This window comes from Tympanuchus pallidicinctus, unplaced genomic scaffold (genome assembly GCF_026119805.1).
Source record: "Tympanuchus pallidicinctus isolate F22 unplaced genomic scaffold, pur_lepc_1.0 scaffold8, whole genome shotgun sequence".
NCBI lineage: Eukaryota > Metazoa > Chordata > Aves > Galliformes > Phasianidae > Tympanuchus > Tympanuchus pallidicinctus.
In genome coordinates this window covers 8731370-8755452 of record NW_026294802.1, presented here as the reverse complement: position 1 = coordinate 8755452, position 24083 = coordinate 8731370, and the positions used below count along the sequence as shown (strand labels likewise).

At 40.7% G+C, this 24083-nt stretch overlaps 1 protein-coding gene across 9 annotated transcripts in view; it reads right to left on the bottom strand.

Annotated features, from left to right (window-relative positions):
• Window positions 1–24083, bottom strand: part of TBXAS1 (thromboxane A synthase 1) — a 243706-nt gene that overhangs the window by 62678 nt on the left and 156945 nt on the right. For all 9 annotated transcript variants that reach the window (XM_052667451.1, XM_052667452.1, XM_052667449.1 and 6 more), the window contains one exon: window positions 7497–7811. In XM_052667451.1, coding sequence (XP_052523411.1) covers window positions 7497–7811 — 315 coding nt within the window. The remainder of the gene's footprint in view (window positions 1–7496; window positions 7812–24083) is intronic.

Below are 24083 nucleotides of genomic sequence, written 5' to 3'. Positions count from 1 at the left end.
GTCATTGTGTGAAGAACTGCAGAAATATAACTCAATAGCATTCAGTCTCTAATGTTTAAAAGCATGTTTTTATTTGTTAACAACGAAACTGATTGCTGGCAGCTGACACTTGTGAATACTGCGAGGCTCTGTAATATCTTCTTACACAAACAAAGAAATTGAAGAGGGTTGTTTCCTGGAATGGAATAAACAGCAACGTGATACAACACTGCTTGTGCCTACTGTTTCTGTGTTTTATATATATACATGTATATGCATGTGCAACAGCGACTCTCTTCTGTGGGATTTTTGTTGCAAACTATTTACAATTCAGGCTCCCTTGATAAATGTATGCCTCCACCGTCAGCAATATTTACTTAGTGAAGCTTAGTCTCTGTAGTTGCTGGCTTCTGAAAGTGCAGTGCCTTGAGATACTGCATGAAAGGCACCAAATTCATGCAAATTGTTGTGGGTAATTCCCTGACAGTGCCATCTCTCTGACTTTCACCTCTCACTAATGCTCAGAGAAAGCAGTCTGTGCTACCAAGGAGACTCTTTGCATAAACAGCTTAAAAATATAAAGTACTCAATCAGGCACAGTGACACCATGAAAATGGTGCTACCTCTCATTGCTCTCTGGGAATTTTAAGGGAAGGGAAATTCTGAAAATGCACAATCTCCTTTACAATATGACATATCTGTTAGACTGCAGAGCGATCAGTGAAGGAGCTCCTCAATATGTTGAAGAGAATCATAAGCCACAGTAAAATAGACTGACTCCACTCAATTCAGTGATGATGTGCCAAGTTACCCCAAATGAGTCACTGCCCACACCCAGTATGTTTGATAAATAACAGCATCACACTCGTAAATCACAGAGGAGGGGCCTTATGTATCAATCCAGTTCAACCCAGTCCATTCACAACTGACCACACACAACAACTATAATGGAATTAAGCTGTACCTTTTCACAAACGAAACAATGAGCTGGCATCCTTCAGTACTATTGACACGCAGCAAACACAAACATGGTCCAGTCAACATTTTCAGTCATACTGTGCCGTAGCACAAGAGAATAGCAAATATGTATAGGAATAGGAAGATTTCTTTTTCATCATTAAGGAAAAATCTCCAAGTCTCCATTTAAATAATGAGAGAGTGTCTCAGGATTTTGAAGTGCACTTAAAATTTATGGGCTCTAGACAATGGGGAAAACATTGGTTACAAATCACTCCAGCAATGAATAGCTATGCAAGTGTTAACAGAACACTGGATAGAGTAGAGCCATGTTGGGACTAATTGCTCTTAATTCCTCCACACACTGGTGTTTCTAAGTATCCTGCCAATCAGTGCTTACCAGACAATGTTAGGAAAACCCGCTAGGGTCGTAACTTCAAACGATCAGTTAAATATATGGCTGTGATACGGATTTTGAACAAACCATACTTACCTATCTTTATCCATAAACTGGGCAATGTCTACTGAATACTCAAGGTGCAGCCTCACCAGGGCTCAGTACACAGGAATTATCACTTCCCTGCTCCTGGTGGCAACACTATTTCTGATACAAGCCAGGATGCCATTAGCCTTCTTGCCCACTTGGGCACACAACTGGCTCATGTTCAACCAAGGTTCAATTGATCAATACACCCAGGTCTGTTTCTTCTATAGTCTTCCATCCACTCTGCCCCAAACCTGTAGCATTGCCTGGGACTGTTGTGGTCAAAGTGCAGGACACAGCACTTACTTTTCTTGAATTTCACCTCACTGGGCTCAGCCCAGCTATCCAGTCTGTTCAGATCCCACTGTAGGGCCTTTCTACTCTCAGGCAGATCGACACTTCCTCCCAACTTGATGTCATCTGCAAACTTATTGAAGGTATACTCAATGCCTTCATCCAGGTTGTCAATAAAGATACTGAACAGGACAGGACTCAATACCAGCTCCTGGTGAACACCACCACAACCAGCATGACTGGTTGCCAGTTGGATTTAAAACTTCATTCACCACGACTCTCTGGGCCCAGCCCTCCAGCCAGTTCTTTACCCAGCAAAGAGTGTACCCGTCCAAGGCATGGGCTCTGAGCTTGTCCAAGAGAATACTATGGGAGACAGTGCCAAAGGTCTTGCTAAAGTCTAGATAGACTGCATCAACATTCTTTCCCTCATCCACCATGTGGGTCACACGATCACAGAAGGAGATCAGGTTGGTCAAGCAGGACCTGCCTGTCATGAAACCATGCTGGCTGTGTCTGATCCCCCAGTTGTCCTACACTTGCCATGTGATCTGACTCAAGATGATCTGTTCCATACCCTTTTCTGGCACTGAGATCAGGCTAACAGGCCTGTAGATTTCAGAATCTGACTTACGATCTTTCTTGTAGATGGGAGTCATGTAGGCAAGCCTCCAATCCTCTGGGACCTCTCAAGGAATGCTGAAAAATGGTGGAAACCAGCTTGGCTATCACCTTTGCCAGCTCCCTCAAGGTGGATCCCATCTAGCCCCATAGTCATGTGACAGTCTAAGTGGGTCTCTGTTTCCACCTGAATCATGGGGATTTATTCTGTTCCCCACCCCAGACTTTCAGGTCAGGGGGTAGCGTACCCCAAGAATCAATAGTCTGACTTTTTAAAGACAGATGTAAAATAGGTATTGAGAACCTCAGCCTTCTCCTGAGCAGTCCCATTGCATGCCGCATCCAGTAAAGGATGGAGATTCTCCTTGGCCCTCCTCTTAATGTTAATGTACTCATATGAAAGTTTTTTGTTCTTTCTTACTATAGTGGCCAGGTTGAGTCCAAACTTGGCTTTTGCCTTTATAGTTTTCTCCCTTTGTGTCTCTTTCCAACCCCTTCTTCCACAGGTGATAAATTCTCTTTTTCTTCCAGAGCCTCAGAAGAAGTTCTCTGTTCATCCACACCGGTTTTATTCCCTGCCTGCTCATCTTACAGCAGAGGGGGACAGTCTGCTCCTGCACCTCTAAGACTTCCTTCTTGAGAAGTGTCCAGCCTTCCTGAATCCCTTTGCCTTCAGGACTGAATCCCAATGAACCCTCCCTATCAGTGTCCTGAATAGTTCCAAGTCCGCCTTCTGGAAGCCCAAGATAGCAGTTTTGCCGAGCCCTCTCCTGACTTCATCAAGAATAGAGAACTCTACCATTTTGCAGTCACTCTGCCCAAGACAGCGCCCGACCTCCACATCTCCCACCAGTCCTTCTATATTTGTGAACAACAGAACTAGCAGGGTACCGCCCCCAGTAGACTCTCTTACCATCTGTGCCAGGAATTTGTCTTCTACACACTCTAGAAACTTCCTAGACTGCTTCTTCTGTTCTCTATTTTGTTTCCAGTATATATCAGGGAAGTTGAATAAAACAAGGGCTGTCAATCATGCCACTTCTGCCAGCTGCTCCTAGAAAGGCTTGTTTGTCTCTTCATCCTGACAGATCCTCACCAAGACATCTCCCCTATTAGTCTTCCTTCTGATTCTTACCCACAAAGTCTCAGTTTTATCTTTCCCAGTTGTAGCTCAATAACATCAAAATGGTCTCTAACACAAAAAGCCACACCACCATCCCTCCTTCCTTGCCTATGTTTTCTGAAGAGCTTATAGCCATCCATCGCAGCACTCCAGTTGTGGAAGCAATCCCACTATGTTTCAGTAATGGCAACAAAGTCATAGTTTGCCAGCCGCATGATGGTTTCCAACTCCTCTCATTTGTTGCCTATGCTGTGCGCATTGGTGTAGATGCACTTCAATTGAGCCATTCACATCTCCCCCAGTCCCATCATATTTCCCACAGGCTTATCTCTAGCAAGCCTTGTTTTAACCTCCTCCCACTTCATACCTGGTTTAAAGTTCTCTCAATGAGCCTTGCTTTCTCCTTCCCTTTCCTGCTGTTCTATTCCTCTAAGGTAATCATTGTGCAGGCAAGATAGATGAAGATCAGAGCAAACTCAAGGGTATCCTAATCAGAGCTGCCAAAACACCACTGTAGGACCAGATGCACTGGTCTTGCTCTCCTATCATGCTATCACAAGGACACTGTACTTTGAGTTTTTGACTGGTGTGTCAGGAAAATTGGAACTGGACCTGTCACTTGTTGCACCTTTTCTCAGATGGCTCCCACATGTCTTTATAAACTTTAGTAAATGAGTGTATAAACTAGGATCTGTCTACACATAAATCACTCTGTCCACCACTGAAGTACAGCCATCCCCAGGATGAAACACAGCAGCTGCTGTAAAATCACACCACAGCTCTACAAGCACAAATTAAGGCAATAAAGCATGCTGCATGAGGCAACTGAACGCTTGGAGGAAAGAAGGGGAACATGGTAGAGAGCATTTAGTAGTTATAGTTACCGAAGTATAAATTTGGCTGGAGAGGTTACTGTGTTTAACACTTGCATATCTGCAAATCAAAGCCGTCTTCAACCACCTGTCATAACAACTTGGCCGTACTATTCTCCATGCTTTGGCATTCTAACCTCCTTTTGGAAAACTGCAAAGCACCTTGATAAGAGCAAAGCTGATGTCTGAGCACAGGCTATAACCTAATCAAATTTCTTAGCAACTGACTTGATAACAAACTGTAGCTGTTATGCCCTCTTCCTCTCTCTTGCATGACAAATGAACATAGCATCTATGTATTCCTTGTTTTAAAATAACTCCTGTAACTTGCAAACTGTCCATGTGGATCTTATTTTCTAGGCTAAATGTAGCTAATTACAGTCACTCAGGGGACTGAACTGTTGCATCCTTATTTTTATTTTGGAATGGGCTCAAGCAGTGTGTTGTCCTCTGTCAAATTACAATCTGTTTATAATAAGAATGGAGCTACACAGATTACAACCATGAATTTCCTTGCTTAAAAGACAGTTCAGGAACAGTCATCTCCCTGCTCTCCTCAGCTGTATAGTCATGTACGTTCTCTGATAAACCTGAAAATAGAAAAGTATGGGGAAATGATTTGAAAGGTTCTTCCAATCAATTCAAAACACAGGACATTGCTTGGGATGACACTGTGTGTACTACTCACATGAAAAAAAATCACTAATTTGAGTGCCATCTCTCTACATCATGTTTTATCTTCCCTGCTACAATTGTTCCTAGTTCCACAATTCCCCTTTGATGTTGCAGAGGCCAAATATTCTTCTTAGAAAATCAATAGAGTCTAGCATTATTCATTTGGATTGTATTGTTACTGAAATACTAATAAAATGAGTGACAGCTCAGACAGACCATATCAAATGGATTAGTGTTTCAGCTTGGATCAGGAGCATGCTTACAAGCAAGCCTGTTGCACAGGTCTACACTACAGTCTTCAGGGTTGCCCCCAGGGTTCCTTTAATAGCACTTAAAGTAGAAGATCATTCCAACTGCTAGGTGGCCTTTGTTGCGCAGGATCAGATAAGAAGTAACCCAAAATAAAGTCTCCAAGATGTGTGCAGTGTGCACCCAGCAGCCCTCACTGCCATCTGTGCCAGACTGTGAATCTGTGTCTATGGGAGCACAGTACTTGTTAATACAGGTATGGCCATGTAAACGGTCTCCCTCCATCAAAAGTCTACAAAAAGTTAATGACAGCTTCCAGGGCAAATATTCCTCAACAGCTTTTTATGCAATTACATTGAAAAGTATATTAATTCACATACTGATCTACACACATATAGAAAGGACATCATGAACCTGTCATATTTAAAGATCTCTCCCAGCAGTTTCACTTTAGCTTCTTTGGCTGTTAGTTTTAATGAATTGGAGAGAAAGTGAAACATATTCTCCTTGAGGTTACACAACAGGGATCTCTCCTGTGCAACTCTGCCGCCAGTATTAATCAGTAAATCACAAATATTCCAGGCCACACTGCACCTTCACAACTTTGCAAGCCTAAAGGAAGTCAACTGAGCTAACTGGACTTGATTAGGTCTGTTGCTGTATGTGAATGAAACAAGTAAATATATGGTCCAACTAGAGTATCATAGAGCTAATGACCTAGTAAAATAAACTGAATTCTGTAAGTTAGAATGTAGCACATCAATGGTTTCATTGTATTAACTTACACCAGAGATATATCTGATCTTATGTATACACCTGATTTAGCGGGCGGCAACCCTGCACATAGCATGAAGGTTGGAACTGGATGATCCTTAAAGTCCCCTCCAATTCAAACCATTCTATGATTCCATGATAATTCTGTATGAAGCATGCACTGAGGAAAAGCTCAGCTGTTGTCCATCTGCACTCTCAAAGTTAAAAGAATCTGATGGAGAAGCACTACTTTCAAACCATCTTCACGCAAGACAAAACATACATTCTGTGTACACAAATTCAGGCTTTTCTATTTGCCCAACCAAAAGGAGGGAAACAGTAACACTTGAATGGGCATACTTTTACCTAATCAAGAACTTTATATTGCCAGCCAAGGAGGTAATCATAAGACTCTTTTCTTGTTCTCTAAGTACAATATAGTGCATGGAATGCATAGAAAGCATAAAACTACCAAATTGTATCATTAAGGATTTCAGTATGCAAATCCAGCATATAAATTGGGCAAGACAGTCATCCCTTGCATCATTTTTTGTCGGTTGGCCTTTTGAGCCAATACAAAAAAATAAAGTAGAAAGATAAAGCCGCTCAGCCTGAATTCTCATAACTAACGACTTGTGTGGAGTGCAACAATGGTTGCCGGACTGTCTGCTAGATACGCAAAACGCTGCTGATGATTAACCAGGAAACGTGAACTTCCGTGATAAATAAAGAAAATGAAGGAGAAATCATTCTAAAACAATATCAGAGAATTACATACGAGTGACTTCTTTTTTTAAGCACACACTTATACTCTGCTCCTGAAGAAAAAATAAAGGAATAAACTTTGAAGCCTGTGATTAATAATAACTCTCTTCACATACTTACAAAGATCACAGTTGACCACAGAAAGAAAAAAATCATCTGGACAACAGGAAACTATAAAAATGTCTTTTTTGGAATATGCCCATAGCTGGTTAATTTCAACAATGTCAGATATTTTGTAAAGGTTAAATTTCCATTATGACACAAAGATCCTGAGTCATTTCTTCAGTTGCTGAAAAGTGACATCATTTAACAATTTCAAAATGAATGAATAGTAAATAAAGAAATAAAACAGAAAAGAGCCCCACAATAAATATCAATATGCGAAGACCAATTTTGAAGTTTTGCTCCAAAAAATCTCTACTTCAAATAGGTACTGTGTCTCTCATAAGCTCCTGACTGAAAATCAGACGACACACCATCAGCAAACATAAAATATTATTCACTTTAAGGCAAATTAGAGCTAACTATTGACCAAATAACTTTCCTCTATTTCTCCTTCACATATGAAAGAGAAAAACTAGGGTAACAATGTGCAAATCTTCAGAGCATATTAACAGTACACACAAAACCGATGCAAATAGGAGCCATGCATGTGTCATGTCTGAGTGATGTCCATATTGCCTTACTCCCTGCAAAAAGCTCCACACTAGCATATTGTACTCACGTGTTTTGCTGAGAACTCATCTATCTCCTGAAGCAGCTTCTCCTGGCACTCCGGGTTGGTTGCTAGCAAATACGTGGCAAAGGACAGTGTGCTAGTGGTGGTCTCATACCCAGCAATCAGGAAGAGAAAAGCCTGGCCTGCTATTTCATCCTCAGTTAGCATCTTCTGAGCCTTTTCAGATGGGGTCTTGTCAACAAGAGGCACCTCATTTTGGCTGGAAGTGGTGGCTGGACAGATCTTATCAAAATATTCACCTGCTAAGGCATCAGCTGAGTTGCGGGAGTCAAGCATCCACTGGAGAAAATCTCTGCGCCTCTGCAGAACACAGGGTGAGAAGAAGCACAAAGAATGGGTCATAGAGCAATGCCTTTATCTGTAGGAGATGAAAGGAGAGAGTTGTTTCCTATTTATACTGCCCACTCATAGGACAGGCAACAACTTTTCACTGAATGAAGAGACTTCTATAAATCAGCTAGAAATGCCACCACTAAGAGCCTACCACTGTGTTCTTCTCTGAAGGACAAGGCTCATCTGCCTCCAATATATAAAGGTACATATTTTCACAGAGGATTGCTAATGGCTCACTCCAAACAGAGCTTCTTTCAACTGCAGGGTGAGCCTTTCACACTTACTGGAAGTACTTTGACATACTCAAAGCATAGTCCAAGGCACATCTGCCAAGCATGATGCAATTCTAAGCAATTCCTGCTTAGCTTGTTCTTCCAGCATTTTTGACCCATCTGTTTGGAGGCATCATCCCCACTTATTCACATGGTCCAAAATATGAAAGGTCTCCTACATTTAGGTTGGCATCTACAATTCTTTCTGTACCAATTTGACAAGACAGGACTAGGAACCAATGTCAACAAACTATCAAAAAATCAATAAATTTAATGAGAAAGTACAGTTGTAAACATTCTGATATCAATGCAGGTTGTTTGCTTTTTTTTTTTTTTTTTTTTAACATACTTGCAGAAGTGCACTACAACTGTAAGCACTCCTCTGCTGAAATATTTGTCTGGGCAACCTGTCTTTGTAAAACATCTATTGAATGATTGTACTGTTATGAAAACTGTTTTCTTCTGCACTAGCCTCTGACAGACAAACTCTAATAAGCAGACCCATGGGCAAGAGTGAGTTGACTCCAAACCAGCCTGGACAGCAAGCTTGATTAGGCTTTGAAATATAACCCAAAAGGTTTGAATTGACATTTTCAAGTGGGCATAATAGAATTGTGCTGAACCTAAGCCATAAGGCTATATGATTGATTTTCAATTCCTCAAATACCAACAGAATACATGATAGCTCAAGGACTTAAAGTGTAAGTGGACTTACAGTACCAGCACATGACAACTTGTGCACTGGGACGGACAAGAGAAGGGACCAAGTCTTCATTACAGAAAAGTAAAACCAAACCAATCCAAACCCTGTAAACCTGCATGTAACTATTACAAAGAAATCATTTCAATGTCTGCTAATAGAGAGACAAAGAAATGGGAAAATGAGAGGAAAGGACAGAAAAACAAGATAAGACTAAGGAAGGAGTAATTAATACAAACGTCAAAGGAATTAATTGGGTAGTTTTTTTCTATATGACATGGAAAAGAGAGCAATGAAACAAGAGAAATATTTAGTTGTGCTTTTCTCTGCTGCCAACAAACTGTTCTGACTGAGAACAAGTAATTGCTACAAGCAAAAAGGAGTGGTTATTTTGAAGTCTGAGTAATAGAAGGAATTAGCATACTGCATCTTTAGCAGCTCCCTCTCTCCATTCCACAGAGACTTTCCATTTTGCACACGTACATTACGTACTCATACTTATGTCCACAGTGTATATTGTATCCTGCTATATCTGAGACCTAATGCTCCAGAGAGTAGCCAGAACTAGTCACTGTGCTCAGAAAGCAGTCTACAAATTGGCCAAACTGCATCACCTTCAAGTGCTTCTCCTCCTGAGAAGTGAAGGCACAGAAAGCAGAATTATATACATACTGCCCAGTGAACAAGCCAGCTATGAAAATACTTCCTTGTGCCTAGACTTAAGCACAATCTCCAGATTCAAACTGTTGATTCTAGTCAACTGTTACAGAATAATTCCACCCTTTTATTTTCCTTTAGACTGCAGGGAACAAGATTTCATGCATACACATGCTATCCACAGCTGAAAGTTCTACTTAGCATCTCCAGGAGGAGTTTATTAACAAGCTGCGAGTCCATATACTGTACAACAGAGAGTCCAGCTCTTGGTATGGCCAACACTTCAGGTATTACACCTGTACATATATTTGGGTTACATGGTTACAAACCAAAACAAAACACTTCCACTGTGTTAATTAGCGAGTGAATAAACTAGAACAGTAAAATAATGAACTGCATCTGTAGAGATATTCCCTTTTCTTCATACAACTAGTCCATCATTGCCTAAACTGCTTTTAAAACAATATAATTACATTCATATTCATTGGAGTTGTACTACTGCAATATAATATTGTTCAAATGGCAAAACATTTGGAAAAATTCCGCATTTATCCTTCTCTAGCTGTGAATTTTCTTGTAAATAAATTCATTGCTCTCCAAGGACTTGCAGTCCCAAGTCATGAACTGTAAGCTGAGTCTGGTCTTTTATTTAGACAATACATTCTCTGGAGATCCTACAAAATGTTTCTCCAGCCTTAGATAAAATCAGATCTGGACCTTGTACAAAGCATATTGTTAATGCTGTCATAGAACAGGGATAATCACAATGACTACTGAATGAAAACTCATTCATGAGAATTTTTGCTGAAAACAAACTTAATGAATGCTAGCACTAGTGAATATTCCCAAGAATGTGCTCTGAAATGCCTCCATGGCCATTTTGAGGGGCTATTTCTATTACTCTCATAATATATTTGGTTAGAAATTCAAAACGTTGTCTCATTACAGAATCTGCTTATAAGGTCACACTATCTAGAAACAACTGACTATCTGTGCTATGCAGTTTGTTCACAGGTGAGCATAGGTTGCTAAGAACAATAGTTTCATAAACAATCCTTACAAAAACACATTCATCTCTAAAAACTATTTGAGCAATAGTGAGAGGAAAGAAGCATAACATTTGTAAGATGCAAGCTTTGTTCAAGATAATTTTACACAATGCAAGGAAATATATTTTAGCAAAGATTCTCTTCCTTATGGTTCATTCTACTTCACTTTAGGCATCAGTATAGAATGCTACATAAAAAATAATCATCAACCCAAGCGAGAGAAAAGATTTCCAGGGTTATAACCAGTCATAATGAAACATATTTTTCTTCCGCACCATCAGAATAGAAAAATCACTCTGACTCAAAAACCTAACAATGGCAATAGAGGCAAATACTAGCATAAAACCAAATATAATTGGATTTTTAAGTGCTGGAAATGAGGAAAAGGTATCTCATGAAAATTCACAGGGTTTTTCTCTACGTAGGTTGACGGCAGTAAAGAAAAAAAAAAATAGAAAAAGAAAAAAAATAAGCCAGTTCTTCAACATGACAACAGACCGGGCACTGACAGTGTCACTGCACAAAAACATTCTCTGGTCATCACGTGTGGCTGTTGGCTTCCTTTACCATTAGGGACATTTCTTTGATTTTCCTTACGAAAAGCAAAAGCCCATAATAGCCTCTATCCTGTCCTCTGATACTTGCATAGTTATGTTACAATAGCCTTAGAAACGAGTTCCTGCTTCAAAAGAATGGTGTAGACTCTAGTTTGCCATGATACAACAGAGAGTTTATCATTAAGCCAATGAAAATTGAATGGAAAGATACTACTTGAAAAATTGTAATTTGAATGCAGCATGGACAGAGTGTATGCCTAACTTGGTGGTGACACAGACATCCCCTTTGAAATATATAATAAGACAAGTTCTACTTTCAGCTTCCTTGAGATAGACACCTTGCAATATATTTCCTGACACCAGTGTTCTGGGCCATATCATTTCTCTCATTAGCCTCCTTAAGCATCACCTGGCCATGCAGAGAAATCATTCTGCACAGAACTGTAATGAGCTATGTGCTACGTACTGGAAGAATAGATGTGTGCTATACCAGGAAAGGCAATAACTATCACCCCTCCTTAAATCACCACTTTCAAGTTTTGCAGCTGTCAGAAGAAAAGAGAGATATCATTCACATGCAGTGCGTCATGGTTCTTCCCACAGAGGACGAGGATCTTGGGGGAAGGGGGATGTCTCTAGATCTTCCCATCCTAAACAGAGAACTGTGCTTTTATATCAACTACTGAGATACTAGCCAACCTTTTGGCAAATTCACTACTGATTTGGGGATCCAGGGGACCCTTCAGTTACATTTTCAATAGAGAGACTGAGGCATATGAATCTTCTGCTAGGTAATGTGAAAAAATTACCTAAGATAGACTATCAAATGTACAAGGGCAGCTCCAAAAGTAATGTCTCCTATTTTATTATGTTGGCCCATAGCGTCAGGAGAAAGTTGGTGGTATGGCAGTAGAAGTCAAACCTTCTCACTAATATTGCATTCCATGTTGTTGCTGTGTGACAGATGGCAGCAGAGAGGCAGTCTGACCAAATGGGTTTGACATAGAGGTGCGTAAGAAAAAAAAGGTGCATCGCTGAATTCTTCCATGCAAAAAAATGGCACCCACTGACATTCATCGACACTTGTTGAGCATTGATAGAGACCAAACAGTGAATGCGAGCACAGTGAGGCTGTAGATGCTGTGTTTCAGCAGTGGTGACAGTGATGTGAAAAGACAAGGCACTTTCCTGGCAGCCACACACAGCTTTCACACCATGAAATGAAGACCATCTTGATCAGCTCATCCACATAAATCAGCAGATTATGACCAGGGAATTGCATACAGAGCAGAATATCGGCTTTGATGCATTGGAAATGATGGTGGCAATGCTGGACTGGAGTACCATCAAATTTGTGCCAGGTGGGTTACACAAATACACAAGAACAGAATGAACACCGTATGCAAATTTGTCAGGACCTATTGAACCAATATAAGACCGAAGGTGATGGTTTCCTGGATCACATCATTACTGGTGATGACCTGTGGTGTCACCACTACGAGCCAAAGTCAAAACAGCAGCTCATGGAGAGGTGACGTGAATTCCCTATCAAAAAAATATTTCAAGACACAGTCCTCAGTGGGTAAAGTACTGTGCACTGTCTTTTGAAATAGGACAGAGGTGATCCTTCTGGACTTACGGGAACCCACACAAATCATAAACTCTGACAGCTACTTTGCAACTGTGACAAAGCTGAAGGCTTGAGCTTCCAGACCTGAGAAGAAGACAACTTTTCTCTGGCAGCACTACAATGCAAGACTCCATAATGGTTTAAAGATCATGGAGCACACTCTCTATCTTGGCTAGGCTGCCCTTCCACTCCCACCATATAGACAGGATTTAGCATCTTCCATCCATTTGGGCCAATGAAAGTTGGATTGTATGGGCAATGTTTTCCTGGCAATGACAGCGTCAGAGCAGCTGTGGAACAGTGGGTTACTTGCACTGGTTCACATTTTTATGAGCAGGGTGTGAATGCTCTTGTTCATCGGTGGTAAAAATGTAATGGTGGTGACTATGCGGAAAAAAACCCAGCATTTTGTAGCTGCGAATTTACTCAGTCAAATAATGTTATTGTGCTCTTTGTATGTGTTGTAGTTTCCTCGGAATAAATAGCAGGCATTGCTTTCAGAGCAACTTACATCTCAGTTTTTGTTCCTAAAGCTGTGAGTTCACTTGGATTTTGTACAAAGTATAGTTGAATTTTGTACTACTTCAATAGTTCAATTCCCTGTCTTGAGAATATATCAAAACTATGAAAAGCAACTTAAGGAATCAGTCTAGAAAACATGATTACTTAGTATTCTGTAAAGCACTTGTGGTGAAAAAGTCATGCAAACATGATGCTGTTAGTACAATACTACACAAAGTAAGTTGTGCAGACCTTCCTAGCCCTTCTGAAATCCCTGATGGCAGCTCAAAAAAACAGAAGCTAAGCTTCAGAATCCTTATCTAACTGATGTAAAGCTCCGATCTCAGTGAAATATTCTGTTCTACAAACTCATAGAAACACTGCTATATTCGTTTATATCAAGGTCACTTTTTGTAAGTTTAACTAAGGAAACATCTTTTTAGGTGAGGACCCTGAGTCACACTGCAGTTATCAGTAAAGCACTATAGTAGCTACCAAGATCCTCTTGAAAAAGAGGCACAAAATGCCGTCCCACTGTAACTATCATTTTTCCAAACAGCTTTGAAAGGGTCACATTCAACCTCACCAACAGGTTTCATTTGATTTCTCAGTGAAATCACAAAATAAGCCAGTCTCTCTGCAAACACACCAGCCCCTATATCTCTTAGAGAGATCTTCCTTTCACCTTGTGCTTGAATTTAGAAGCTGGAATTATCTGGGAGGCCAGAGCTGATAGCCTTGCAGGCTGTGGGGACTGCACTCTTGCTGACAACGCTCAACACTGGAAGGACTCTGTTGAACTGCAGGGTCTGACCGTCGTTCAAGAGCAGTTGGCAGAAAAAAATGTTTTGTTTGCATTTGTTAACATCAGCTGGAGGATCCACTGCAATGTTTTGATAGTAAATGAGCTTCTAAAGGCACTCAGGTCTTACAAAGCAATGTGATTTGAGTTAAAATCCTGAGTAAATTCAAAGCAAAAAAAAAAAAAAAAAAAAAAAAAGTATTCACTGAGCATTCACTTGGAAATTGGAAATCTTTGTCAACCTGGTCTAATCTTAACATTTGCAGTGAAACCCCAGACTGGGAAGATTTCTTATTATTTTGGGCTTGTTCTGCTATTTTTACATATTATCAGCTCTAAACTCCATGGGAGATTCTGGCTATAGTCTACTGAAGTAAGAGAGCACAAGTACTGAATGACACCATATTTGATGTCAAAAGCCACATAAATGCCTTTGCTTTCTGCTTCAAAGAAAGAAGAGTCCCTATAACAATATCACAAAAATGCTACCTGAAATGCCAAGCAGGACCCAGAATGGGCAGGTGCTGCCAGCAAGCTGTTCAAAGCACCTTGGCATGGAAAGTATAAAACATCTCCTGCATGTGTCTGATGTTGTGGGATTTTTTGTTTTGGTTTTTGGTTTTTTTTTTAATAATTATTATTTTTAAGTATAAATTCAAGCATCACATAGATTACAGATTTTATTGGCTGAGTTGGCTACCGCATCAACAGAGTAGCCAATGTGAATTGGCAGCTAAAGCACTGACCACTAGAGAAGAAGCCAGGATGCTGAGAGCTGAGTTCTGTATTTTGCCTTTAAAATACATTTACAGCTTCTCCATCTGTAAAATCGGTACAACACACATCAAACCTCAGAAAACCCCATGTGGAAAAGCTAATGATGATTCAGAAACCCCTCTAAGACCCAGGATGAAAACAGATTTACAGACTCAGAGAGTTTAAAGCAGAAAGCACCATCACATCAGAGAAAGAGGCTACTCCATCCCCTCACCACAAAGCAGGATCAGCCAAAACGGCCCTGATAGCGGTTTGTCTAACCTGCTCTTAAAAACCCAACCAAGCTTCAGATTCCCACAGCCTCTGCAGGTGGTCTGCCCTAGCTCTGAGCCGTTTTTGTCACTGGAGAGTTTTCTCCTCCTGCAGGGAGTCACTGCACACTTTGAAGATCATCAGATGGCACCCTGCTGCATCTCCTGTGTCTGGAGTTCCACAACTCGTACTTATACGTGTCTATATATTTAAGATACCTCAGTAGGCCTCTAACAAAGCATGAAGGTGAGAGAGAACCATACTGCTATACGTTGCTTAGTACAAGAGATGAGAGAGAAAAGCATTCTGGTGCTACTGTTTTCTTCCTTCCTTGGGGATTTTGCACAGAACTTCTATTCTGGTCCAAGGAGTTGACAATATTCTCTTTGGCTCCCATTCATACGCGCTGAGCTTTCAGGCAGTGGAACAAACTCTGGTACTTGAAGCTCTACAACCTCACTTGGGCTTTGGGCAAACAGAGAATTTCTCAGTTGGTTTACATCTTCATGCTGCCACTCAGGCATTCCATCCTTCAAAAAGTAGGGTTAAATTAAGAGCGTTTAGTTATCTACAGAGGCACAGGCAAACCTAATTGGACCTGAAAGAGCAAAGCGTGGGGGCATTTCTTATTTCTGTGTTAGGGCCTCATCTCCCTTCGCCTGATGATGCTGCAAGTGGCACTAAAGAGCTCACATCTTGAAAGACAACAGATGTGTTCTGAAAACATCCCCACGTAATCCAGAGATGATTTTAAATTTTGGTTCTCACTGTTAGTGAAGAGAGAGCAAAGAACTACTTCTACTTGAGACAAGCTGAGCGTAGGTCTTCATGGCTCACACGGAAGGAGGATGTTTTTGATCTTAAATATGTACACCTCTTGCCTGAGATCCCTTGGCTGAAGGCAGATATGGGATGATGAGTAATTACAATTATGGACACTGAATGCCATCACTCACACATTATCACCCAATCACCACTACACACCTTATAGAAGCGTGCCTCAAATGACAGTGGAACCTCTTCATTCTATATTTGCAAAACATTCAGCATAATAAAACACTGATAATGACTGCTGCTATTATCAGTAAATATGGGGTATGTGCATGCTGTAGCTATGTTTCCTCTGCTTGCATATGCTTTGCTTTTCAAAGGTGGAGGAGTGAGGTTAACAGAATGCACAGCAGGCAAATGCAGTAAGTGACAAAGTAACTGGGGAAGGAGAAGAGCTTGGGCCAGGACCCCTATGCCCATCAGTGAGTGGAACTGGTACAAACTCCCAGAACAGCACAGAGCTGACCACCCTGCTGCATGCTGTATGCACACACCCTCTCCCCAAGCTTATCTGGCCTTCTAGTGAACCATCCAACACTCCTCCCCTCCTCTATTTGCAGGAGGAAGGGAGGATGCAGGAAGGGAGTGTTGTAGGATAAGTGCCTGACACCCAGCAACTTGACCCTCAACTGACTCAAACCGCTGAATAAAGGCTGCTGTTGCAGACAGCCCCACTGCCATTTTTATTTTATTTGCCAGAGATTATAATTGTATTTACTTAAATTTAATTTCTGATTAATAATCAGTCCTGGTTTTAGCAGTTGCCTGACATTCACAGATAATGCATAGAAATCTCATTATTTCTCCTTTATTCTTCATTCTTCCTTAAAGCCCCACCACTCACTTCAAACAGCCACCAAGATGTCTGGTAGCTTTAATGGTCACATCCTGTCTTCCCCCATCTCTTCCCACAGTTTGTTCCAGATTCTCCCTTTCTGTACCATCTTACATACACACTGCATATACTGCAGGAAGGAACACCTCATTATTCGGTTTTGTGAGGGCATCAAGTAATTCTGGGTAACAAAAAATCTCATTATTTTTTAACTAAGCTAATTACAACTGTTAAACTGGTGTAAAAGATATGTGCTGCTATGAAAAGCACAGTGCTATTTATCGTCTTTACTAGCAATCTGAAAAACACCACTTTCCTTACTATTGCTTTTCTGAGCAACTGCTCTCCAGTGCTGGTGGGCAATCCCACTGCTGCTTTATCCATTCACAATCACACCTGCACGCTACAGCAGGATTTATATCAGATCTTTGGCTATGTTAAACTGGCTTTTACCAATAGTACATAAATCTCCTCTACATGTGGATCTCCACTCCTGCGCGTGAAGGGGTACTGATTTTCAGCACAGTTGGTAAAAACAGCATTGAGAAGGAAAGGATTATTTTCTGCCCAGTGACCAAAACCAAATTGTGTTATTCTCTGCAGTTTCATGGATGCTCGGTTCAGTTATGAGCTTTATCCAATAGATGGCTCCTCAGTAGCAGGAAGCATTCTCACCCTGCCCTCCTTCCCTTCAGAGAGTTTCAGTTCGACTTTCTAATATTTACACGTCCATTATCTTGCAAATATAGGCATTTTGCACACACTGATAAACACACAGAAGAAGCATGTTGTGCATGAATGAAAGAACAAAAGAAAAATTAGACGGCGTTTTATGTATTTTCATGCCACTTTGTCCTCTGCCAGTATAGAGATGCATGAAAAATAGCAGTCAGGCAGCACCGTGGTCTGGAATGCTTCCTAAAGTCACACACTGAAGAAAAAAAAAACAAATTCAGAAACACATGAATATTAACAGTATGTCAGAATACCAGCTGTCTTTCTCCCTGAAAATAGGAGGACATCTCCCACATCTTACAGATCCCTGACTGAGCAATACTTAAGCAACTTACAGGCATCATTACTCCTCTGTCAATGAAAGATTTTTCACAAGGAAAAAAAAATCCTATGTGTAATTATTGATATAATGAACCAGGAGAGCTCTGTGTAATTGGCAAAATGAGACAGAGTGCAAGTTAATATCACTATGAGTAACAATGCCATTTCTGGGATGGGGAGAGTGAATAGGCTTTTGTTGTTTCCAGAAAAACATAATAGGAATAATAATAGCAAACCTTGAAACATTAATTACATTCAGACAAATCATGTTTATCCCAGACATGCAATTGTGACTTTCTTCAATTAGAATAGTAATTCTTAGTCTTTTCTGTTCTGAGATCCATCTCTTATCTCACGAAGATCTGGTCACACACCTGCCAGAGACCCCAACTTAGAGATCATGACCCTCTGGTCAGACCACACAAGTGAAAAGTGAAAACAGAACACCCACAATAAATAATAAATCTCGCAGAAGCCAGCTCATGACTATTTAAATCCCTACAGATTAAATCCCTACATTTCAGTGGGACACAACTACCAGCCCACTATACCTGCTGTTAGCATCTAAAATAATAGCATTCCTAATAATAACATTTATGCTTAAAATATTAAGTTGCTTTGAAAAATGAGGAAAAGGCACCAGTTTAGTATAAACATACACATAAATATATACATAGAAATACATATTTTACCAATCCTAACATTAGCACAATTACAACCATTATAACAACTGTCAAGAAAAGAAATAAATGTTTTGCTCTTGTTCAAAGCTCAGCACACAATCACTGTTTACACTTCAGTGCTCCAGAAGAACTTGCCAAATGCCGTACCTCAAATCAGCTTTTTGTTAGCTAAAAATTGGAAAACGTGTACCAACCCACACTGCATACTTCAAAACAAGCTCACAGGCTTTGACACTATTGCTCTCCCCTGTTGTGAACAGACAGCCCAAAGAGTCCTCCAGCCTAATGGGTATGGAGCATGAAACCAGGACATGCAAGGGTAGCTTTGTGCTCTGGGGACCCCTCCGTTAGCACAGGGGCCCTCTGTGTTCCCAGACCTTGTCATAGCACGCAGCAGCTGGGGCACTGCTCTACATCATGCAAGCAGCACGGCCAGTCCAATACTGGTAAAACAGAGAAGGTCCACCTTTCCTTTCTCTCCCTTGGGATGCTGCAGCCAGCAGAACTTACCCCAGCCCAAAGCCAAGCCTGCATACTTGACCCCCCTTCTCTTTTTAAAGGGTTGAGTTACAAACACACAAAATCACAGCTCGCAACTGAAATACTGACAATGCTTTCCACCATGGAGCAGTTTAAAACAGGCAGCAATGATATTCATTAAGCTGTTAATAATGGATTGTGGCACAAAGCAATTTATCAAGTTTCCATTGTAATTAAAATCATTGAATATTTGGGCACTTGCAATGCACCTAGCTCTCCCTGCTTCTGAAGCTTTACATTTTAATGTGAATTATGGCTCCCTCTCCCAAGAGACCTGCTAAAAAGCCCATTTTAATTGGTATGTTTTTAATTGAGATTACATTATTAAAAAGTGTACGTTTCTGATGATGAGAGAAAGAAGGTGTTTGGCTCCCCTCTAGCCTCTGTCTCCCTTAGATATAGCCTGCTTATCCCAGAAGGTGGAAAAAAAGAAAGAATAGTCACTCTGGAGAAAGTGAAGAGATCTCTGCAAAGCCAGAAGATGCAAAGGCAGGGCAAGGATGCCATCGACTTTTGCTGTGCAGGATTTCATAGGCAAATTTTCAGAGAGGGAGAGAAATTGTTGCAATTGTTCAGGCTGTTCTTTTGCAAAAGGCAGAGTAAGGAATGCTATGCAGATTCCTGTCTTGCAGCCAGCTGACATAGATGGCATGTTCCAAAAAACCTTTCCTTAAGGCTCCTAGTGACAGAGAATCTGTCATTTCCCATAATAAGGGACTCAAATGTTAAATTATCCTCCAAATCCAGAGACGGCCACAAGCAGCTGAGGTTTACCAGAGGCCTCCAGCTCTGCTGGCTCCAACAGGCTGAGGAAAGAGAGGCAGCATCCAGGGCAGCTCAGGCATGGTGGCAACAAGAGAATGGCCCCAGTGAACAAAGTTGGCCACTTTCACAATGATGTGGCCTTCAGGTTCAAAAGAAAAGCAGCTTCATGTACTTGACATCAAAATGCTGACCGCATAAACGGTTCTCTTGTTGGCAAGATGGGCTGCTGTCAGTGTCTCTTATAGTATAGGTCTGCTAACATAAGTAGAAGAAAAGAAAAGGGAGAAATATCAAAGGAGTGCAAAGTAGATACTAACAGTTGAGACAGATCAAGGGAAAAACCTCCAGAGATCAAAACATACCAACAAATGGACAAGATGGTTGAACCAGAATGAAATATCATAGAACAGCTTTTTCATAACTACTTCAGAAATGATCAGGCTGTATTGCAAAAAGAAGGCAATCCACGGGGCTAAGGGGTTATTGTAGGCAAATGGAGACACAGAGAGACTAACAGAAACATTTCTACATCACCCAGCAATATCACAAGTGCTGCAACTCCTCTTGTAGTTTGGAAAGACAGAGAGGAAGGAAGGTGAATCAGTAACAGATGAAAGAAATATGAAAGATAAAATTTAAAATGATAATACTGATAGAGAAAGGAAAAACTGTTATATCAGTTAGGTCAGTAAATCTATAATTTTTTTCTAAATTAAGAATTTAGATGCTCTCCAGTTACACATATCAGAAAAAAAAATCTGTAGAGATGAAGTACCCAAACATACTACTGCTGTAAATGGCAAGGTAAAATACATACATAGAAGTCCCAGTCCCAGTCAGCAGATCCCTTGAAATTTTAGATCAAGAGTAAGGTTAAAATAATACTATGAATAAAAGGTTTTTTCAAAAATGGCTATGCAAATGAAGATTAGAGGTTATATCCCAACTTGGCATTAAAGGTCACCACCCTGCTATGCAGGAAATTAATCTCCAGATGATTTTGTTCTATTACAAGATTCCCTTTGTTTGTTGCCTGAAACCCCCACACCCTGGATGAAGACCAGATCACGGATTAAGCAGGAAAAAGGAAGGGCTTTCAGTGACCTAAAGCAGGCTTTTCTGAGAAACTTGGGAGGGACAGACCACAAAAGCAACATAGGGAAGAGAGGAGGAACCGAGAGAGGGCAAAGTTGGAAAAGAAAGCACATGGGCTTAATTTTGGGGTGAGGGGTTTTTTTTTCAGCCAAAGGCACAAATACTGACACTGCACCATGAAAGACAACAAATAAAAGAAAGTAAGAAAATATATATTAGACAAGATATACTTAATGCTGAAACACAGCAGGAAACAGTGCTTCCAATCCTATAGGAAAATGACCCTAAAAGACACAGGTAATACTGCTCAGGCTGGATATTTTCCATGGATGAGAACATACAACAGAAGGGACAGATTGCTTACTGATTTGGCATGTATCAATATATATATAACTACACACTGCCTGCTCTGAGTGCTAAGAGGGAAAAGAGATGCTTTAATCCCATCCCAGAAGGAAGGGAGCCACGCTAAAGCCTCACCGGTTAGGTGCAACTCTTGTAACTCAATACTTAGCAACATTTCCCCAAAGACCCACCAGGAGCCGACAGGTTGCAACAGCCTCGATCCAATTATTTCCTCTGACTGGAGTATCAGGAGAGGTTCTAGCAAACAAGGGGACAAACTTTATGTCTGAGGTCATGAAACAGCGGTATTGAATACTATGTATAAAAAGTATTAAAACCTATGCCACATCCTCCTCAAACAGATGGCCTTTCAGAAAGATTTAATCAGACATTGAAATGCATGCTGCGAATACTCATTACTAGCACAGGATCAGGCTGGGACAAGTGGCCAGCACTGACGTTACTGCCTACAGGGAATTACTGCAGGCATAAACAGAATTGTCAGCGTTTCAGCTTCTCTCTGGATGACAAGTACAGGGTCCCCTTGCCATCACAGAGGAGGCCTGGGAGGGTAAAAGAAAAATTAATGAGAGGTAGGCCAGGTCTAGCTTACAAGGGAGAAGCAAGAGACCCAGACCTTCACAAGGAACAACAACCTTTTTTCTTCTTTTTTTTCTTTTTTTTTTTTTCTTTTTTTTATGGCTTCCTCTGTTTTTCACCTGTACTGGCCAAGCCACCGCAAAGCTCAGTGACACCAACTACTGTTTGATGGATTTCACCTTCAAATCATGAGTTCTTGTTCTTCTTATGTTTATGGACACAAACCAGAACTGTGACCACCATCTCTCCTTCAGCATCATCAACAGAAAGAATAGGATATGATCACAACACTCAGCACACAGAAGGAGATGGAAGCTGAACTAATAGTTTCTCTGGAAAAGGCAGATTTGCTATTTAATTCTTCTCTCCTCCAGTTTTTCAGGGAATTTTCACTGCAAATGTTATTTGAAAAAGTCCTTACACTATCTTTTGGCCTGGATTTTTGATAAACAATATTTTAAGTGACTGCTTTTACCACATAAACATAATTTTAAAAAGTCATTAAAACCCTTGACATTACCAACAGCTGAGCATGTGGGTTTATTTATTTTTACACTGGGTGAAAAAGCCTTTATTTAATGCTAAAAAAAAAAAACCCTTCTCAATTAAAAGATGTTTCTCATATGCTGTAGATCAGCAAAGCCAAATGTCCATACTCACTTCCTGCGCTGGCTGGTGAAAATAGGAGGAAAATGAATGCAAGGTTTATTGATAGAAGTGTTTATGTCCTTCCTCCCTACGATTCTGAAGGCATCCTGTTGGCCTAATGACTTCCTGTGAAGTAATGCTGCTATAGGGCACATCTGAACCTCCCCAGTTCTGCCCAGTGAGGGGTAAAGATACCTTCTTTTTTGAAGGCCATCTGAAGTACCTCTTCCACTCACCTTTTAACAAGTGAGGTTAGCTTTTTCTCCAAAGATAACCACATTTTTCTGTACGGTCTGTAAGATCATTCCTGGCAACTCCATATACCCAAAAACTTCACCGATCTAGTCAGTATGAACATCCTGGTTCTTTGATTTCATTTCTATCCTTCGATGTAAGTCTATGCTCTTGCCAACCGAAGCATGTGAGCAGTGCTCCAAGAAATCAATGAGATTGCTTGCCCGCATGAGGGAGCCTAAACCGTGCCTGTGGTAAGACGTGAGATATCAGGTAGGGGATGCTGCTCCTGAAGAACTGCAGATAAACAGCAGTGGCTGAAAAAGGCTAAACAGGAGTGTAGCTAGATGGAGATATTGGGGAAAGCATCAGAGATGTCAGATTATTTTATCATGGCTGCTGCAGGGCTTGCTGGATTGGGGTAAATAATATATACATTATACCACCTGCCTGTTCCTTGCCTTGGATCTATAAAGCACTCTGATGTTTAACAGAGGAAGCAGTAGGAATGGTGTGATAATGTCAAAGGGCAAGTAATAGCAAGCAAATCTAGAATGTGGTGGCCAGCAGCAGGTAATCAAGCAGACGTTTGCTATCCCCTCGTGTCAGCAGTGCTTGCACTCTGCCACACTCACAGTTGTGCTGGGCCACAGAGCTGGGACCAGATGCAGAAGCAATGCAAAACTCTCCCTGCTTCTTCATCACCACACCTCACAGAGGTGAGAAAGTCACCATTCTCCTTACTTATTCTGTCCTTGATCTCTTTTCAGCAGAGAGACTGCAGAACTGTATTACCTGATGAAAGCACCTCAGCCAGGCACATCAGCCCAAGCCTGAAACCAAAAGATCCTGTTTTGTAGGCCTGCAATTAATCTTTGCAAAGATAACAACACACTGACCAAAGAATTTGAACTAGTGACCAAAAGTAACGAGGACTTCAAGTTCATCTCTCTCTGAGGACTCAAGGCCTTGCTGTGTTTAAATGCCTGCTTAAAAAAATCTTCAGGAAGTTATAAAATTCATTAAAAAATTCACCCTTTAAAAAAAAAAGAGAGAGATTTTTCTTCAAATTTGGGAAGGAAAGAACGCAACTTTGAAGGCAAGCACTAATGGCTTGATTTTCAAAAGCTGCTGAATAGCTAAAACTCCTTTTAACATAATGCTGCTTTTCATCCTGTTAGACTCACTGCACACTGCCCAAGCACAGAAACCAGATTTAATGTTCAGAAGATTTTTAATATATTCCAGAGGAACTAAATCTTCTCCTTAAAACAGCAGAGATACAGGTTTGCAATTTGGGCTCAGACCCCATATTTAGCACAGATTTATTTATTTATTTATTTAATCCTTAAGGCAGATTTGCTGTTCTTGAAAACCCACTTCACTTTCCTCCTGACAAAGGCAACAGAT